At 43.3% G+C, this 20285-nt stretch overlaps 1 protein-coding gene across 4 annotated transcripts in view; it reads right to left on the reverse strand.

Annotated features, from left to right (window-relative positions):
* CHD7 (chromodomain helicase DNA binding protein 7) overlaps nucleotides 1-20285 on the reverse strand; it is a 181119-nt gene that overhangs the window by 71860 nt on the left and 88974 nt on the right. For all 4 annotated transcript variants that reach the window (XM_057531916.1, XM_057531913.1, XM_057531914.1 and 1 more), the window contains exon 3: nucleotides 8871-9301. In XM_057531916.1, the coding sequence (XP_057387899.1) occupies nucleotides 8871-9301 (431 nt within the window). The remainder of the gene's footprint in view (nucleotides 1-8870; nucleotides 9302-20285) is intronic.

A 20285-nucleotide genomic window follows, 5' to 3' on the forward strand; every position in this document is an offset into this window, starting at 1 on the left:
TCAGGAGAGCAGAGAGTATTGAAACATATCCTTATATTTTACATACATAAAGGCCTTTTAATAAAAAACTGAATGTCATGGATGAGAAGTGAGTGATGTTTGTGGCACAGGAAGTGTATGACTTGTCGTGATTCAGAAAGATCAAGTATGATAAAATACATGAGCCGCTAGGGTCGAGGTTTCAAGGCTGGTAAGAGAAAAGCGTCTGGCCTCTCAACTTCAGATTTTCCTCTAAGTTTTTAAACAATGAAAAAGAAAATTAAAAGATAAAGAGGCAAACTAAAAAAGCGACAAGATAAAGTACTAAAAGTTTAAAAGGATCAATGAAGGCAATATAAAATGTGATACATCATGAAGTAAAATAACCCAACAAAATAAAATAAAAATGTTAAAGTCCTAAGACTAAAATTTTATTTAACGGCTAAACTGGGATGGGATAAAATGCAGGTGACAGAATAAACTAATGAAATAAGAGTCAAGACAAATTCCGCACGACAGACAAGAAACGCAGAAGTCAACACCTTCACACGAAGGCCCTTGGAGCTCCCTAGGCCAAGGGCCCAGCAGTGGTCAGCAGAAGGTCCGAATGCTTGAGACTCCCTACAAGGCAACGCGGGGCAGAGAGCATCTGGGCAGGATCGGGGGACAGGAGCCCCCGTCTGCCCAGGCAGTCAGCCCTCGGGTGCTGAGCCGCCCCCCGACTCCTAAATGCCACCCACAAATTCTTCACCCTACGCTTCTGCTTGAGAAAGAGAAACAAGGAGAGCTGAGAAGTGGAAGAGAGAGGGGGTTAGGGGAGGGGGTTCTATTTTACTTCTGAACAACAAATTGCAATGACAAATTATCAATAGAGTTTTTAAGTTCTCTGCCTCAAAGACAAATAATTTAAATTGTTACCTTAAGTAGCTCTTACATGATCAACTACTCCTGAAGTACATTAATTGTGCTAAATTTCTAGGAAGGGATTAGCAAACAAAAGTTAGGAAAGATACAGAAACCCAACTTGCTTTCATTTAAAATGTGTATTTCAAACTCAACAGGCCTCGCCTTCACATCTTACAACCAAACTGTGCAAGGAAGGATAAGGAAACAGGGTCAAAGAGGTTACACGCTCAGCCCAGGAAGCAGCTGTCCCAGGACTGGGCCAGAACCTGCCCGGCTCCAGAGCCCCTGTCTCTGTCCTGGGACCGGCCTGAAGGTCTCACCTCCTCGTGGAGACGTACTATGAGTCCAGCACTGGCCTGGCCTTTTGGGGGACCCTCCAGGCCTCGGAAACCTTCCCTGATGAACGTCTCTGTTACTCCGGCTTATCGCTGGGTAGCCTTCCAATAACATCAGAACCCTGTCCTGATGAAAACTCCAATTGACCATTTTATAAAGAAGAATGTTTTTAAAAAATTAAAGAGACAGTAGAAAGTTCTCCTGAAAGAGCTAAACCCATTTTTAATGTAGACTATATTGTAGATGGAAAAAAAAAAAAATCACAAAGTCACGAATTATCATTGAAAATCTAAAGGTTATTGAGTTTTATGGACTGAATTAAGATCCGCCAGAAGTAAGATGGAAGCAAAGTCTGGTGAGCTGATGTCTTATCCGATCCCAGAAGCTCAACAAACATCAGCATTAGCCCCCCAGCTCTGCAGCACCGCCTGGCACTGCAACACGGCAGAAAGGATCGGGCAAATCAGACATCACACGACCTGTGCAGAAAGCACGCTTTTCAGTGCCCTTTTACTATGGGATACGCTTCCAAGGGCCAAACAGCAGGGCCAATGCTTGGCTGTCTGTGCCAAGTCCTAAGATGCCAGCCTTATCCACACCCAGCGTTCCCACGACCCGGGACGGGGACACTGAGGGCAGCGTTAGCAGCCAGAACCCCACTCCCTGGATTCATAAGTATCTTCTCTGACCCACCAAGGTGGCCATGACCACCGGTGAGACATGCAGCCCACCCTCGGTTCAATCAGGTGAGGTATGAGGTATGTAGGTGGAGAATCAGGCAGAGCAAATGGCAAGGCCTACGAGGAGAAAACCTCAGCACCTACCCCAACAGAAGAAGCATGAAGTTACATTGTTCCTACAGGAATCAGGCTACACATAAAATTAGTAATCTAATGGAAGTTCAAGGGTGTTGCCTTTCTAAAATTAAGAGAGAGAGAGAGAACAGTGTCTTTTTTCTTTTTTTCACCACAGCACTCGGCTCGTGGGATCTTAGTTCCCCGACTAGGGATCGAACCCGCGCCCCCTGCAGTGGAAGCGCGGAGTCTTAACCGCTGGACCGCCAGGGAAGTCCCACAGTGTCTTTTTTCTTAATTCGAACTCTCCAGCTCCCTGTTTAACATTCTAGAGCTCAGTCACACGGACGTCCATGGAAAGGTGGCTGAAGCAGAGGCCGGCCTCTCACGTGACTGACGCTCTCGCAGTGGCTTTGCATCCAACACCCCACGGGGGTCTCTGCCTGGGCAGAAGACAACTAGCAAAAAGATCTTCATGTACCACGTGACAAGTTCTGCATCTGCACAGAACTTCATCCTTTTCAAAAGCATATTCATATCCATAGACATTTTTAATGATAATTTAAAAAATCAGCCTGTGAATTCTTCTGCTTTTTATCTTCCAACTCTGACATCCCCAACACATCTCCGACGGCAACACATGCTACACCCTAAAATTCCACTTAAGAAAGACTTCAAAGGAAGGCGTCTCCAGAAAAATGCCCCTGTAACATCCTCCTGCTGCCCAGGGCCTCCTCACCTCTCACCTCTCCTCTGATGGCTGCAGTGGGACCTACCTCACCTCTCCCACACAACCACAAGGCCAGCAGGCCGCCGCTCTGAAGTCCACTGCACCTCACTGGACGGGCAGGAACAAATTCCCAGCAGGCCCACTGTGGCCCATTCCTGCATCCGGCACAGAGCATGAGTCAGCAGAACTTGCTGTTAAGGGTCAGTGATGTTGGGCATCCGTCCCTCCCCCAGTGAGTGTAAAGGGAATCACGGGCTATCAGAGACAGCAGAGTCTGAACTAAAAGCGGCTGACAGCTCCCTCCCTGCTCATCCTGATTTAAGACAAATCAGAGAGAGGAAGGGTCATAAGGTGGCCTGTCACTGGCCTTTTACATGTACAAGGAAGGCTCTGAGGTGGTTATCCTTCCTTTCTCGAAGGAAAGGAATCCCCACGGGGATTAAGAAGCCCTCACGGCCCGGCGCCTTTGTCAAAGAGAAGGCAATCTTCGAAAGGGGAAGGGGGCACCTGGAAAGGGGGCCCCTGGTTGCACCCTTGGCCCGGAGCTTGGACGTAATGACCAGGAGCGGACAGGGCAGGCCAGTGGGCAGACGCGTGATGCTCACGGACACTTCTTCCTTGTTCCTCGCCAACACCTAAAGGGCTCAAAAGTCCTGTGTAACCACATGCCAGAGAAACCTACACTCTCTTCTGCAGGTACAGTATCCAAAATACCTAATTCAGTCTGTTCAACTATCCAATGTCTTGCAGCAAAGCTAAGTCACGGCATGTGAATAAAAGAAAGAACAAGAAAATAGAAGAAGAAAAGCTGCTGGTTTAATTTACTTTATTACCTGATGGGGAGATATCTGACTATCTAGGTTTTCCGTACTTATTAGCAAACCAAGTTTAGCGGTTTGCTTTTGTGTCCGAGAAATTTTACATATATAAGAGCACATTATAAAATATGTATTAGTTACTCAAAATACACCACTATTGGGCTTGCTGGCTGAATAAAAATATTTCTCAGGTAAATGCTGCTACTCTTTTAGATCATAATTGAGAAAACAATATCTGAAAAGTTAACTAAGTTCCTCAGAAGAAAGTAGCAACATAAATATTAATGACAGTGTGGTATGCAAAAAATACACTCTACGTGTTTTGGGTACTTTATATGTCTTTTAAAGTAAGAGTGGTATGTTTACTTTTCACTGTTTAAAAAAAAATATCTTCACTCTTAATTGAAAAGTAGCATTTTAGCTTCCTATTAACTTTAATACTGGGGGGTGGAGAGGGGGGCAAGAACCAGATGAGTTCCTAGAAACTGCATTAGAAGCAAATCTCCAAGGCTTCATTTAAATGAAGCTTCAGTAGTCAAGTCACAACCTTTGGCCAAGTTCCCTTCTTTATGTACATTCAAAGAATCTTTATATAGCTAAATGGACCACTAAATCCTCCAAGAGTCATTCAAAGGAAGCACTTCCTCCAAATTCTCTCTCATTTCACAAGGCCCAAGCATACACAAACAGAAAACGCATTGAAGAGAAGACCACAAATCCTCATATTTCAGCTCCGTGAATCCTTCCATATGCAAAATGGCATCCTCTCCAGGCCACAACTGTCTCAGCCTTTATTTTCAATATTAACCGTCAGTATTTAAAAGCTATAAAGACACCTGGGGAAAGCACTAGACAGGTAGAAAAATATACATTTAATGTAAAATGGGAAGAGGGGAAAAAGATATGGTCCTAATCAGAAAAGAGGCATGTGGTCCATTTTTTTCACCAAGATTTTAAATGTCTCTTTTTGGGGACTTCCCTGGTGGTGCAGTGGTTAAGAATCCGCCTGCCAATGCAGGGGACACAGGTTCGAGCCCCGGTCCAGGAAGATCCCACATGCCGCAGAGCAGCTAAACCCATGCACCACAACTACTGAGCCTGCGCTCTAGAGCCTGCGAGCCACAACTACTGAGCCTGCACTCTAGAGCCCGCAAGCCACAGCTACTGAAGCCCATGAGCCACAACTACTGAGCCCATGCACCACAACTACTGAAGCCCGTGAGCCTAGAGCCCGTGCTCCGCAACAAGAGAAGCCACCACAATGAGAAGCCTGCGCGCGGCCACGAAGAGTAGCCCCTGCTCGCCATAACTAGAGAAAGCCCGCGCGCAGCAACGAAGACCCAAGGCAGCCAAAAATAAGAAAGAAACAAATAAATAAATAAATAAATGTCTCTTTCTGAAATGCTGACACCTTTTTCTGTTTCACTACCATTCTATATAACAGCTTCTGGGAAGATTCTTTAGGTTCTCCTGTATAGGCAAGACAGACCCAATTATATCTTGCTTGCCAAAAGGGCCAGTTTGCTGGGAATGGCCACAAATTCAAGCCTCAGTGGCTTTCAGGGATGGCAGGTAGTGAGAAGGACACCGTGAAGGCACACAAAGAAAATCAGCCCCACCAATGACAGCCACCTTTCTCATGTCATTTATGACTGTGAGTATGTGAATGACACAAAACCAGCTCTCTCCTGTGTGGACATAATGCAGACCCCCAGCGGGTCACTGCCGTCACCAGCCGCTCAAAGGGCAGCACGTTTGTTAGGAGAATCTCACCAGTGATATGGCATAGAGGGCCAAACAAGAAAGATGTGAGTAGTTCTACAGTAAATGTTTCCTTCCATTTCTGTTTATCCCCTCTGTTTCAGCCCTCTGTAGGAGAATTATTTTCTGTATAAACAAATTCATCAAGTTAACTTATTCAAGGATGGAAATAACTGGTATCACATAACGTTTTGCAAAACAAAATTGCCACTGCAGTATTCCAGCGCCTAAAGCAACCTGCTCTGGCAATTCAGCCCCAGCACTGACATAACCCAAACCTCCTATTACCTTCATCACTGCATATTCAATTTACATAATTATTCTGCTATGCTATTCAGAATTTACATGTAGCTGTGTGCAATCTACTTATCCTTGCTTCAGGGATGCTTTTTCCTTCCTAGACTTAGAGGAACAACGAGACCACAACTTGAGATACTCCATTCCCCTGACCACCTGAAACACTGTAGCTCAACAAAATAATGGGTTGGCTGGTTAATTCAATGACAATCTCTATTCAGTTACCATATTCTTGGACAGCCATCCCCATCTGAACATCAACGACAGGAAAACCTCTCAGGCATTGTCCTCACCACACTTCATCCTAAATCAGCAAGTGGCCCTCCAAGGTCAAGTCGCCCTCCAAGGTCAAGTCGCCAGGGCCAGCAGAGGTGCCGCAAATGCTCTCAGTGGCCCTCCTGGATGCACCCCCTTCCCACTTGCACTTCTCCATACTCTAAAGAAGGGTTCCCCTCAATTACTTTCACACCACTCGGGGAAAAACAACTGTCACCTACAGCAGCCATCAACTGAGACTACTAGTCAAAAGCAAAAAAAAAAGAGAAAAATAGCACTAGACTTCCTCCTTAGGAGAAGATAATCACACGCCTTCCTCCTGCCAAAAGCGTGTGACTCCAGCGCAAAGCCATCACTCAGACTCAGCCCCACCGGCTGCTCACCCTGCGCAGAGACTCACACCTCAGGCTGGGCAGCTGAGGGCACAGATGGGCCTGCACTGAAGGGTCTCTTACCGGGTAAAGGCACAGTCTGTACCTGCACCAAGGAGGCGGGGGGCCCAGGAACGACTGGATGTGATGTCCCAAGTTCCTAACACCTGTTTATGGTCATTAGGGAAATTTCAGTAAGTTTCATTGTTAAGCAGAGCAATTTAATATCTGCCCCAACATATCCTACATCCTACAGGATGTAAGGGTGTGCTAAAGTACGTTTTTAAAGATAGGGTCAGGGCTTCCCTCATGGCGCAGTGGTTGGGAATCCACCTGCCAACGCAGGGGACACGGGTTCGAGCCCCGGTCCAGGAAGATCCCACATGCCGCGGAGCAACTAAGCCCGTGCGCCACAACTACTGAGCCTGCGCTCTAGAGCCCATGAGCCACAACTACTGAAGCCCGCGTGCCTAGAGCCCGTGCTCCGCAGCAAGAGAAGCCACCACAATGAGAAGCCTGCGCACCGCAACGAAGAGTAGCCCCCGTTCGCTGCAACTAGAGAAAAGCCCACGCGCAGCAACAAAGACCCAACGCAGCCAAAAATAAATAAATTTATAAAAAAAGAAAAGAAAAGAAAAAAATAAAGATAGGGTCAGTCTGAGGTAGACTGAGAGCTTGAAAGAAGATATTTGGAAATTTATGACAAGTATCCAAGATACAGTGGGGTTTTTTAAATCAATTTTTACCACTTGGTAATAAATTCAAAAAATTAAGATAAAAACTTAAGACAGATGTATTTTGAGGCTACAGTTAGTTTTGGTGATGTATGTTCTGAGTTCCAGAAAACTTCTTTAGAACACACACTCTTACATTATATAAGTTTAAAAAAAAAATACATTCTTTTAAGATTTTGCTTTGATTTCTTTCTCCTTAGGAGAAATAAAGCACATGCTTCCTCCTATCAAAAGCACAATACTCAGACTTAAGCAACTATGTATTTTTTAAAACCCCCTCATAAATCAGACTGAAAGTCTAACTGTCCTCTGGGCTCACATCCCTAAGACTTAACACAGTATCTACAAACATTAAGTCCTCAATAAAATATTGCTTAAGTAAATGAAAATAGAATTTATAATAAATTCTGAGGTTAGAAGAGTGTTCATAAGGAGAGAAACATAATGGCTTTCAATTAAGAGACCACATACTGAGGCATCAAAGAACACTATAAGTAAATGCAAAAATTAAGTTACCTATAAGACTGAGTTATTGAATATACGGTGGTCCCTCAGTATCTGCAAGGAATTGGTTCTAGGACCCCGGCAGACACCCAAATCTGCGGATGCTCAAGTCCTTTGTGGAGGGCCAACTGTAATTCAGTAATTTGGGCACCATAAAAAGTACTGGCGACAAAAGTTTTTTTAATGACTATGATTCAAACTTTCAAAACACTACAGAATAATGTATTGGGTTGTTTAGATACTTTTAGCGGGAAGTTGAAAATTCAAGCTTGTTCTCTCACTTTGCGGCATCTTTCTAGTTACAAAAACCACCCCTCTTTGTGTTACCTGCTCCTGACACACAAGAAAGCCCACAAGCCCAGGGCTGCCAGGCCAGCAAGCTCGCAAAGCCCGCGTGGAGCACGTCAGTCTCGGGGTGGAATGCCACGCGCCCTGCACAAGCGGGCATTCGCACGTGGCGGGAAGAGGAGAAGCGTGTTTTCTCCTGCGTCCGCAAACAGGTTCAGAGTAACCAAGTCTGACCATACTTCCATCTGGAAACTATATTTTCTAACATGAGCCACATTCTGAAAAATAGATTCAGATGTTTGGAACTGGTTCAGAACAGTTGTAAGAAATGTTCGGTACAAATGAAAAAAATTAGTCTTCAATGTCTTCTCCTCTCAGCTTTTCTTACTGAATAAATATGCCTCCTGGGGGGTCAGAGGGTTGGTGGGGAAGTACGGAGGGGAAGTATGATGTGACGGTGGCTATTTCCTAGGACCTAAAATTCATGCTATTCTCCAGTGCATATCTAATGCGTAACTGCTATTTGATTTCTCCCATGTTGCCCACTAGGATTTCAACGCTGCCCCTGGAAGGCTTACTCCGCCTGCCAAGTGGAGAGAATTCATTCTCCCGTTTCAACTTCTGGGAAGCAGGACTGAAAAGCCCAGTGAAATATATAGTGGCTCGCCTTGCTTCTATAATCCTTCTTACCCAGTTTGGCACTGTCGCTGAAAATGAGGTTGGTGGTCTAAGCTCACAAATGATTATGCTGGTAACTTGGTTCTATTTGTTAAATGACAGACTTTCACAAAAATACAAGAAAGTGATTTTAAAATAATAAACAATTTTTATCCAGTTACGTTTCTAAAAAATCTACCAACCAAATCAACAGTTCATAATAATTGAGTCCTAGATCTTAGAATGCATAAACACCTTAACTTTTCAGTTTGGGTATGAGAAAAAGCAGCTGAGCAATGAGGACAAATGTCAGAGTGTCCCACGCCCACCCCGTGTCCCCGCCCCCATTCCACAGGCTGTAACTGTTGTGCTTGTGTCTCTACTGTGTTTGGTGGTGGTTGTTTCTGCCCACAGCCTACCTTGACTTTTTGCTGGATTTGGGTTTTGGCGTGGCAGTTTTTGCTTTCTTTTCCTTTGGCTCTTTGGGAATCTTAGGGGCTTTCGGGGTCTTGGGTTCCTTGGGCTCTTTTTTCTCCTTGGGTTCTTTCGGTTCCTTGGGATCTTTTTTTGCCTTCGGCCTTTTCTTTTTCTTTTTCTCTTCTTGGGACCCATCTAGTGAGTTCCTGTTTAGTTCTTGGTTATCAACCCCACCGGGGAAGTCATCTTTACCAAAACTTTTACTGGGATCCTCTGCAACAATGTGGTTGTTTTTCTTTTTCTTCTTCTTTTGCTGCGGCTGCTGTTCTACTGACAGCAGGTAATCATCACTGTTCACTAGCTGAGCGTTCGGTCCACTAACCTGAGTCATATCCGGCACTGGTTTCTCTAGAAAGGGCTCCGATGGAGAATGCTAAGAGACACAAATAGGAATTGAAGTTAGTTTATCATTCTTCGTAGTGAAGAAAGGAACTGAAAGTTAGTGGCTGATACTTCTGAAACTTACACTACACTCAAGGTAGCAAACTTAACCAACTATGCATTTGTGAAACCTATCATTTTCTCTCATCCAGAAAAAAAATAGGTTTCTTCAACAGGAAAGCTTTTAAATAAATAAAGAGGGCAACTTAGTAATACAGTAAAAACTTCTGTTCAGGTGGAAGAAAATTTCTCATTCAGCTGAAGACACTTTCCATATTCTTAGCACCTATGTAGGAAATGGTGAAGGACAAGACAGCAGCAAAAGCTAAGACACAAAGATGGAATTCAAGTGGAATTTTCCCCATGCAGGAACAGGAACTCCAATTAATGATATATAATCAAGTCACTTTTAAAAAGAACAAGTCTACTGAGCATTGTAAGAATCAGATAGCATGAAAGTTTGAAATCCAAGTGTAAACACATAAATCTTATACAGTACAGGTCATTTCTGATTTAAATGACATTCAAATGTCAAATTAAAAGCACATATACAAGCTTAATGACTTTGGGTTGGTTACAGTTCTCAGACTGATAGAAAATGCAGACAGTGTTTTTCTTAAGTTATTAAAGCTTTACATTTCCAAATCTCACTGAGAGAGAGAGAGAGAGAGAGAGAGAGAGAGAGAGGGAGAGAGAGAAAGCGCCCCCAAATAGTCAATTTGACATGCCTTGCAGGAGATTTTCAGCATCCACTAAGACCATACCCAGAAATGGTCTTAAATATGGTGGAGAATACCAACACCTGGGATGGGATGCTGAGTGGTCATGATACAAATCAGGGCAGGGGTAGGGGACCATCTGTCTCCATTGTAAACTATGACATCTAATGAGCCTTCACATTTCAACACAATACTTGAAAATGTTATATCTGCAAATGTCACTCATTTTCTGCCTTTTTCCTATGCTTCTCCAGACACTAAATAGTAACTGTAATATAAACAGCAACAGCAATAACAGCCACAAGCATGTACTAAACAGTCTTACCATGTGCTGGGCATGTTAGTAAGCACTTTACGCCCGGACACCATTCGATCCCCATGCCAGCCCAGAAAGCTCCATGTAGACACTTGCTAAGATGAAGAACGCACCCAAGGAGTTACAGATGCAAGTGACAGAACTGAGATCTGCACCCCTCACACATGACCCCCAAAAGAGGAGCCACAGGAAAGCCCAGGTCCAGGTCTGCCGAGGAGCCCAGCGAGTTGCTACTCGCCACCCACAAACGGCTACAAATCAGATTCCAATACAACTCACATCTACTGAGCATCTATTTCATGTTATACACTAAGCAAGGTGCTTTCAGGAGTTTGTGCACCTGAACCTCACACCAAAATGTGATAATTTACCCCCATTTTTCAGAAAAGAAGTAAAATTTGAGGAGGCCATGTGGCTACCCAAGGCCACACCGTAGGGGACAGATTTGACATCTGAATCCAGGTTTCCTAAATCCAGTGCTCTTCTGACTCTGTCCGGCTCCTAAAACCTCACACACAGGCATCCTCCTAGGAAAGGCGCCGCAGGCTTCACTTTATTTCCAAAGTGTTCAGTGACCCAAAGAAACATTTAAAAAAAGAAATCACTGCCAGAATAGAAACTGGTTTTCCTGTTCCCAATAAAACCTACTATGGTTACTGAAGAAACCTACATTCAGTTCTCCATCTGCACTAGTGTAAGAGAATGAGCCCAGAACCGTGAGGTGAGAGAGAAAATTCTAGTCCGGGCCCTGCCGTGAGCTTTATAATCTGGGGAGAATCATTTCACTTCTTCTCCATCTGCAAAATGAAGCGTTTGGTTTAGATGATTTCCAAAGTCTCTTCCAAAATCTTACGGTATGAGAAAATCTTAAAATATACATTGCCCTTTCTTGGTCAGAGCTGAGAGAGAAAGGCGCTGAAGGAGAGTAAGGACAGACAGGAGGACAGAGAAGCCAGGGCAGAAGAGTGAGAATGAGTGCACAGATGCAGTGTCCTTCCGGAGACGACACAACCGACCAGACCCCGAGAAAAGCCACGCACCTGGCCCCGGTTCTTCCCTCACGAACACGCTCAACAAACATCAGCCAAGGAGCTCTCCAAATGATCATTCGCTGAGAATTAATGGGATCTGATTGAACGGTTTTACTATACCTAAGTTGCTGAAGTAGAATTAATTGTTACATATTATTTCCTAATGTAAGTAAAAAGGAAAAAGCCAAATCTTTTCATAAGAGACACAGAGATCAAACTTACTTGGGACAAGCTATTTCTCAGGAAATGGAAGAAAAAACATTTCCTAGAAAGGGAAGGGAAGAGGAAAGTCTACCAGTAAACAGTGCTTATAGCTTAGAACGGTGAATTAATTCCAGGTATGTGTACCTTTCCTTTTTTTTTTTTATTTTTTTGAATTTTATTTTATTTATTTTTTTATACAGCAGGTTCTTATTAGTTGTCTGTTTTATACATATCAGCATATACATGTCAATCCCAATCTCCCAATTCATCCCACCACCACCGCCCCCCTACTTTCCCCCCTTGGTGTCCATACGTTTGTTCTCTACATCTGTGTCTCTATTTCTGCCCTGCAAACCGGTTCATCTGTACCATTTTTCTGTATGTGTACCTTTCTTTAATCTGCATGGCATTAACTCCGGTAACCAAATGCCAGCTTCTGATGAGAGATACCTGGTCCACGTTTGTGAATCAGAAAAAGCGTGTAACACATGATACCAGACGACTGAAAATTTATCTGCACTTGAGCATACAAATCATTTTGGATGCTCCTTTCAGTAATACATGAAGCCATAAATTAGTATCCCTTAAAAATTTAATCTTCCATAAGAAGGAAAAAAATGTAAAGACCAAATACAAAAAAGATATTAGTCCTGTTTGATATGCGGCAGAATTATGTTTTGGTACTGTTTGAAATAGGGTGGAAAGGTGCTCGGAAATATTATAGTGTTTACCAGGCCCACATCTCCTTAAATCTTTTAGAGAAAAGCTGTTTTTGTAAACATTTAACAAAGAACAGATGGCCTGCCTTAATCATGTGGGGAAAAAACCTGGAGCTCACAGTAATACCCTGACAAAGTCTCCCAGGCCCGCCGTTCCCCTCCCAACCCCCCGCGCATGGTACAGTCTTCTCTAATGCTATTTAATTTTACAGCGGACATTTTCCCATCAATTCCCACTGCCTGACAGGTAATCAATGCCATTAACATCTGATATCACCATATAGGGCATTCCTCAAACCTCTCATTTATGAGGGCAAAGGCAGAGAATGTTAGATACCAAAGGTATTTTTAAATACACCCTTTAGGACTTCCTGCTTGACATATTTGCTATCATAATTCCATATGCCTTTTGGAGCATTATGGAATATATAAGGACTGTGCGTGGACTTTTGAAACTGAAACAGAATGACAGATAGTTGAACAATAAATTAAAACGATCCAAGGTGTGTGTTCTCCAAAAAATTACCATAAACTAAAGAGAGTCGTTTTTAGCCTTAACTTCACTTTTCGTAACATATAAATTAGACAAACACATAAACAAGTTGCCTCATATAAAACAGCAGAGTAGACAGGATGTAAATTTAACCAAAGGAGAGGGGCCGGGGAGGCGAAGCCAACCCTTCCGTTACCTTTAAGCGAACATGACCCAAAACGCTCAGGAGCCTTCGTCAGAACGACATAAAAACAATGTGTAAGATGACACTTTTACCCATCTCCACTGTGTTTTCCCTCCAACATTAACCAGCATTTTCTGACTTTAAAGGCTACCTTATTTAACCATATTTTGTCTTAATTATAGTCTTGAAGCCTCAACCTGCTTTCAAGGTCAAGCACCATGAATGAGCAAATAATAGTGTACCATGTCTCCAGTATGGACAATCCCTGCAAACCAACACCCTTCTGTAATATGGGACGTCTCTGGGCAAACACGCTACTTACTGGGTGACACGAACACATCTAAAATCAAAGCACTGCTTTATAATAAGGAAAAGATACTACCAACTGGATGAGAGCAACATGGCACTTCCAGGAGACACGCCCCGCCCCACAAATCAGGCTGAAGGGAGACAGGCGCTTGCGAGCTCAGAGAAACGCAGATTCTGGGGGAGAAGCGGCAGGCCAACTAAGACCCACGAGACAACAAGTACAAGCTTAAAACGCTATACTAGGATTTAAGTGGCTCGTAAAAATACAAATATTAAGTAGTCATTTAAGACTGAAAAGTACCATTCAGTTTTTGGGGGGGTTTTTAAAAATCACTTTGGAGACACATTCCTACTACCGGCCTTCTTCACTTCTATTTACTTTTCCAGTATCCCACAGGTTCTCAATCCCTCTGCACTGTTCTCAAAAGGCATTCCAATATGAACCCTGAAGCTCAATCTCCAGCCAAAGGAGTGTACCAGGGTTCAAAAGAGCATTTAGCAAATGTTCAGTAAGTCCCACTGAGATTTTCACATCTTCTTCTTGTCAATGACACTGATAAAAAGAAGAGCACTCAGTAATACTTGATGTCCAATTCATTTATTCATCCAACAAACAGTTGAGGACGTAACAGTAAACCAAGCAGCCCTGGTACCTGCCAGGGGAGAACAGAGCACCTAACCCAGACTGCTGCCAAGGAGGGTTCTTGGAAAAAAGGCAGCCAGGCTGGGACTGAAGGGGAGACACATGCTGGCCAGGGGCCCCTTCCTCAATGGACCAGCCCAAGCAAAAAACCACGTCCAGGATGGGGTGACAGAAGGCACAAAAATGCGTCACAATCAGCTTTTAAAACCTTCTTTGTGGGGAGGAGATCAAGATGAACAGATATTAGTTTGAATGGTCAACTGAAATAATTTTTAACCTTGATTCTTTGATACAAAATAATACGTACAGAAATAATCTTAAGAATCAAGGATTAGAATATTTTCTACTTGACTGAATTTGGTATCAGAGTCAGGGCCTCAAGTTCAAGCCTTTCATATATCAGTTAAGTTTTATTCAGCTCATTTTTAAAGACAATTTCCCGGAAAAAAAATTATTGAGTGAATACCTTTATGGACACAAACACAAAGATGAACAACATCATGCTTGTTGGTCATATGACTTGAGAAGGCAGAAAGTACAGAACAACATTTTCTAAGTTTAGGATTTTAAGAGGTGTTCCAAGAAAAGAAGACTCAGGTCATGGGAGTTTTGAGAATTCTGGGTTAAACAAAGTTAAGCATTTTTCTTTACTGTAAAACTCTCCAAGCCCTTACTACACTCTGAGGGGGAATAGGACACAGTGTGCCAAACAGGAAAAAGATATTCTTTTCCCAAGAATATCTTGAATAAAAATGCCCTTCAAAATACACTCTGGATTATACTGATACAGTTAATCCATCACCTCTGTGGCAGGGATGTGAGAGTGTGAGCGAGAACAAGAGAGACAGCGCGCACCAGTCTCAAAGCAGTGCTTATCAAATGTTTCAAAAGATAGTACATGACTCTACGAATAAATACAATTTTATATAAATGCACTGAAACAGCTTACTCAATTATGCTCAGATGTAGGAATAAAACAGGAATATTAGGATAATCATATAATCTTCTGACTTGTACAATTTCCATTATATGTGCAGTGAAGATAATTACTAAGTTAAATAAAATGAATTTTGAAATATAATAACTTATCTTAGTGTTTCCCTCAGAAGAATCATTACATTTTAGAATTGAAAAAAAAAATTTTAATTACTGTGAAGTATCTCATCTAAAAATCATCTGAAGGCATTTTTGAACCTTTGGTTTTCTGCTTACATTCTGTCCTTAGAATACATCCGCCATGTGCACAGAATCTTTAACAGCTACAAATTAACGTGAGCCACTGTGACAGCATCTACACTATAAATGCATTTTGAATCACTAGAGTCCAAAATAACGAGAATACTGAACCAACTGGTCGTGTTAAATTTAATGTTAAATAGCTTCCCATCACATATTGAATACTGACCACCTTCCAGTCTTCAGGGTGGAACTATGCCACAGGAAGGGTCCCATGGCCTCTGCAACGTGTGACACACTATGCTGTGGTGTTTCTAAGGTCAGCTGGACCAGAACAGCCCAGCAGCAAGGCTCCAGCAATGCAAACCTCCTTCCTAAGCGTCCGAGAAGCTCTAAGCGGCGCGGACTCCCTCTCAGTGGAGGAGAAGAGGGCTTCTGGCCGCCGTTCCTCACTCCCACCGCCGCCCACTGTGTCTGTACCACCAGGCTCAGGAGGTGCTGGCCCAAGTGTGCGGCTCTGTGGCCACCATGCCAGTTGGGTAACAGGTCAATTCTACTTCTCAGAAAAAGTACCAGGCCAAGTAACAGGCTTGCATTTAAAAACCATGCAGTGAAATAATGTTTGTCTGACACACACACACACACACACACACACACACACACACACACACACACACACACACACACACACACACCCCCCCCAAGGGCATAGAATTGAAGTGACATTAAAGTTCTGAAGTTTGTTTTTTGTTTTCTTGATGTTTCTCCACAAGGGCCTGGGAAAACTAGCTTAATTGTTTGGACAAGAGTTGAATGTTGTTTTAACATGTGTTAGTTTTCCAAAAAGTGTATGCGGGTCATCAGACCACGCCCCTGATCTTGAGAATCTCCCATCCCACAGTACTTTTAATAGGAGGAAGGCAAACCGCAGAGGGGCCGAGAAGAGCATCACTCCTCTGGGCAGTGGAGAAACAAAAACCAGCACAAACTCGACACAATTCAAAGCCACTCGCTGGCATGCTGAGTAACTTCCTAGGCCTCCTGGACCACACACAGGGGAGCAGGCCCTGCAGGCAGCAGGACCACCCACCCATAAAGATGACACCCATTCTCCTCCAACAGCAGCCCCCCAAGAAGAAACAGGGTCTGCAACTGTGGCATCATGGTGCCTCTGGCTTACACTAAGCAAACCAAACTCTGAGCCCACTAGGGGAATCTGAGACACAGCCATACTTTCACCCTCTTGCTCTGAATGTCTTGGTTCCTAAAGGCAGTAAATCATCAAGTGTTGTCTTTTACCAGACATTGCCTGCTAGAAGTAAAAACAGAAGAGATAACGTATGTGCTCAGGGTCCTTAGCAAAGTCAACTGTATTGTCCCTCCCGTCTCTCATTTTTTCTTCCTTCACCACGGTGCATATGGTGCCCTACCCGTAATAGGCTCCACTCCACAAATAGCAGGGAATGAGGGTCTAGAGAACCAATCCCAGTTCGCGGGCATTTCTCTTCCTTATTTCAAGTTATCTCTAAGGTCCATACTGTTCTCAAAGGAGTGTCTGGAGGCTGGACTTTGGCAGCAGATACCCAGAGGTGAAGCCACCCAGCTTACCAGGGATAAAACTCCGCAAAACACAAGACAGCAGGGCTTCTGGGCTGGTTGACATGTTTTACATAAATAGATCCTATTCAAGGCACTAAGGGCAAAGACCAAATTTACATACTAAAAATCATTTAGTTCAAATTCAATCTTTTTTTTTTTTTTAACCGTACACTTCCATTGTTTTTAGCTATCACTGGTGTACCTAAATTGTAAGTTTGATCCTCAAGTCAGAAAGGTGAACTGTATGGGGTTTGGCTCTGGAGAAGCAATTTATTCCAAGTTTGCACTGGTCTAAAAAAGGTCAATGTTAAAGGTAACTTACTATAAAGCAGAAACTAACACACCATTGTAAAGCAATTACACTCCAATAAAGACGTTAAAATAAATAAATAAATAAAAATAAAGGTAACTTACGATGCTATTCCTATGAATTTAAAAAGTCAAACCTCAATAGACTGAAAGGAAAGTGTGCCTTTTTACCTAACATTGAACAATCCCAAGGGTCTGTGTAGAAATGGGAATAGAACAATCTTTCAGGGGAAAAGAAAATCCATTTATAAAGAGCTTGGCGATAAAGCTAATTTACACTTGGCAAGTTCTCCAGGATTCAGAGCCTTTGAGTATAGCAAATCTAGCTGGCAATAAATGCTTAATGATGGACTACTTTGGTCCTATAAAAAAAACTCATTCACATCTTGCAGGAGGCCGAATTCTAAGGTGACCCCATGACCTCCGCATCCTGGCTGTGGAGGCACCTGTGCTGCAAGCCAGTGGAACGTGGCAAAGCTGAGAGGGTCTCGCAGGTGTGATTAAAGGGCCCAAGTCAGTTGGTTCTGAGTTACTCAAAGGGGAGATTACCGTGGGTGGGCGTGACTTAATCAGGGGGCTTGTGAAGAGGGTGTGGGCCCCCCTTGAGGGCCAGACACTCCCTGTTGCCTGCTAAGAGGAAGCCCCCATGGTCAGGAGCCAAGGGCAGCCTCCAGGGGTCAAGGGCAGCCCCAGGCAACAGCCAGCGCAAGCTGAGGCCCCGAGTCTCACAGCCACCGGGGATGAATTCTGCCCACAGCCTCAGTGGACCCGGAAGCCGATCGTTGCCCAGCCAAGGCTCCAGATGTGAATGCAGTCCCGACACCTGCCTGTAGCCTGGAGAGAACCCAAGCGGAGGATCCAGCTCAGCTGCGCTCAAATCCTGACTCCGGGATGTGAGGGATAAGAAGGCAATATTGTTTTAAGCCACGACATCTGTGGCAATTCGTTATGCAGCAATAAACAATGCATACCTTAAAATCCTCTGCCACTCAAAAAGGAATTTTTTTCAGTCTTTTTTTTCCATCCAGGATTCCCCTTCCATGCTAGACCTGTCTCTGTCCGCAGGAGGACGGACAGCACAGCAGGACTTCCTTATCCCTTTGCCATGCTGCTCTGCTGAGGGCCACACTGAGCCCTTCTGTGCCAGGCACTGTTCCAGGCTCACAAAGAGGTTACGCATTTGTCCGACATCACAGAAAGCTGGTTGTAAGAGTCAGGACTCAACCCAGGCCACCTGTCTGCAGAGCCCACGTCTTAGCCGTTACACGGCTCACCCATTCCTGCCGCAGTGTCTTCAAACAGGAGGAAGACGTGATGACACCGAGAGCTGGGTGCAAGGTAACAGCTGGACAGAGGTGGGACCCTCTCCGACAGGAAGAACCCGGATGACATAAAGGGTGTAGCTGTTACAGGCAGGCTGGAGCCTGACACTGTGAGACAGTTAACTAGCATTGAAACCATCACAGGCAGAAGATTTTAAAAGAAAATCGCTTCCTTCCAGTAAAAAAGAAAGAAAGGAAGGAAGGAAGGAAGGGAGGAAGGAAGGAAGGGACGAAGAAGAAAAGGAAAAGAAACTGCACTACAAACAACATCAAAGGCCCCTGATGTGTATTTTAACAGAAAATTTATTGCACCTTAGAAACAGTCAGTTTAACACTTAAAGGGGATTGTGTCCCCATGACTCCTTCCAGCTGGAATTACACATGAAACAGAAGATACCAAAGCAATTAAGTATTTTATAAACACTGCTGAGGGGTCAAAAAGAGGGAGGTTCATTCACTGACTAATAACGTAGCAATAAACAAACAGCAATGTTACGCAACTGAGAAAATTATTATAATTGAATCTACACAGCTGGGCAAGAATAGAAGCCTGGTTATGTATATCAGCTCACAAATGCTTTGTGTGGGTAGGTTTTAGTTTTAGAACTGGTTCAGATTTGAGACCCTTTAACAGTCAGATTTCTTTTCTCTCAACAGAATACAATTCCACAATTACAACTGCAGAAGAGAACACTTAATGAACTGCCCCCCCGCCCCGGCAATTATTTGCTATTATTTGTACTACGGAGAAAAAAGTGTGTACAGAGCGGTGAGGAGGTGAAACTTCCTTGCGATGCACTCATTTCAGATCTCTTCCAGAGACATTTTATCGTGTTTGTGCACGGTGATATGAATAATGAATGACCATGACTGGGGCACATACTGGAGGAAAAGCCCAGAACAAAGTTGCTTTTCACATTTTAACATTCAGCTCCCACTGTGTTCTTGGAGTTTCCTTCCCACCTTGATATTTTCCCCTTTGCAGCAGATAGGCAGAGAAACACCACCAATTACCACATTTAAGTTTACACAGATGTGCCTAACAGGGACGAAAGAGTGACTCATATATTTCCCTTGAATTGCTGAAGTTGCAGCATTAGAATCAGAGAAACATCGTTATTCTCTGGGGTTCAAGAACGAGCCTGGTAAAAATCCACCGTCCTTCCATCAATTAAATGTAGTTAAAATACAAACCAAAACAAGTTTCTTTTCAGACGATATTCTAGCTGGATATTACCCTTATTACTCCATGAATTCTTTTCTTATTAAGTGACTAAATCCGAACAAATTTGTGATCTATGTCAAGTTCCCCTCTGCCTAAAACCTAACTTCAAACACGAAAGGATGATTAGCTAACCATCAGGGCAGAAGTACCAATGTATCTTCGACAGGCACACATTTTACATCAATGATATCTATTTTTATGAGATAAAAGTACTAAAGCTTTAATGGTGGCAATTAAAACAGCCAAGAGTTTGAGTAGCTCGATGGCGGAGTCACAGACCTTTTACCTATAATGGGATCCATTATATCCCTGAGCTCAGTTTGAGGGAGTAAAAGAGGAACAGATTTTTAAATATGGTGATAAAACAGCAGTGCCCTCTGAACTAAGCTGTTTTAGTTTAAACCGCTGCGTGACTTACCCCGCGCCTAATGTCAGCGTCCATTCAAGCAGCCTTCTTCATAGTCCTCAGATACCTGTGTCTATCTGAAACTACTTGAACAATTTGAAGACGCTGTTATGTAATGATGCATGTTTTGAGTAATCTGTTTCTATTTTAACTTATTTATATTTAAAAATTCATCACTTTTTTGAGAATGTGTAACTTCAGATGACTTCTGACAAAATATCACTTATGCCTAAAATAATAAATATTTGTATTTTGATATTCCCTTTTAAAATGTAATTTAGGGAGATGAATAAGAATGTATTTATTCACAATGAGATGGTG

The sequence above is a fragment of the Balaenoptera acutorostrata genome, chromosome 17, assembly GCF_949987535.1.
Source record: "Balaenoptera acutorostrata chromosome 17, mBalAcu1.1, whole genome shotgun sequence".
Taxonomy (NCBI): Eukaryota; Metazoa; Chordata; class Mammalia; order Artiodactyla; family Balaenopteridae; genus Balaenoptera; species Balaenoptera acutorostrata.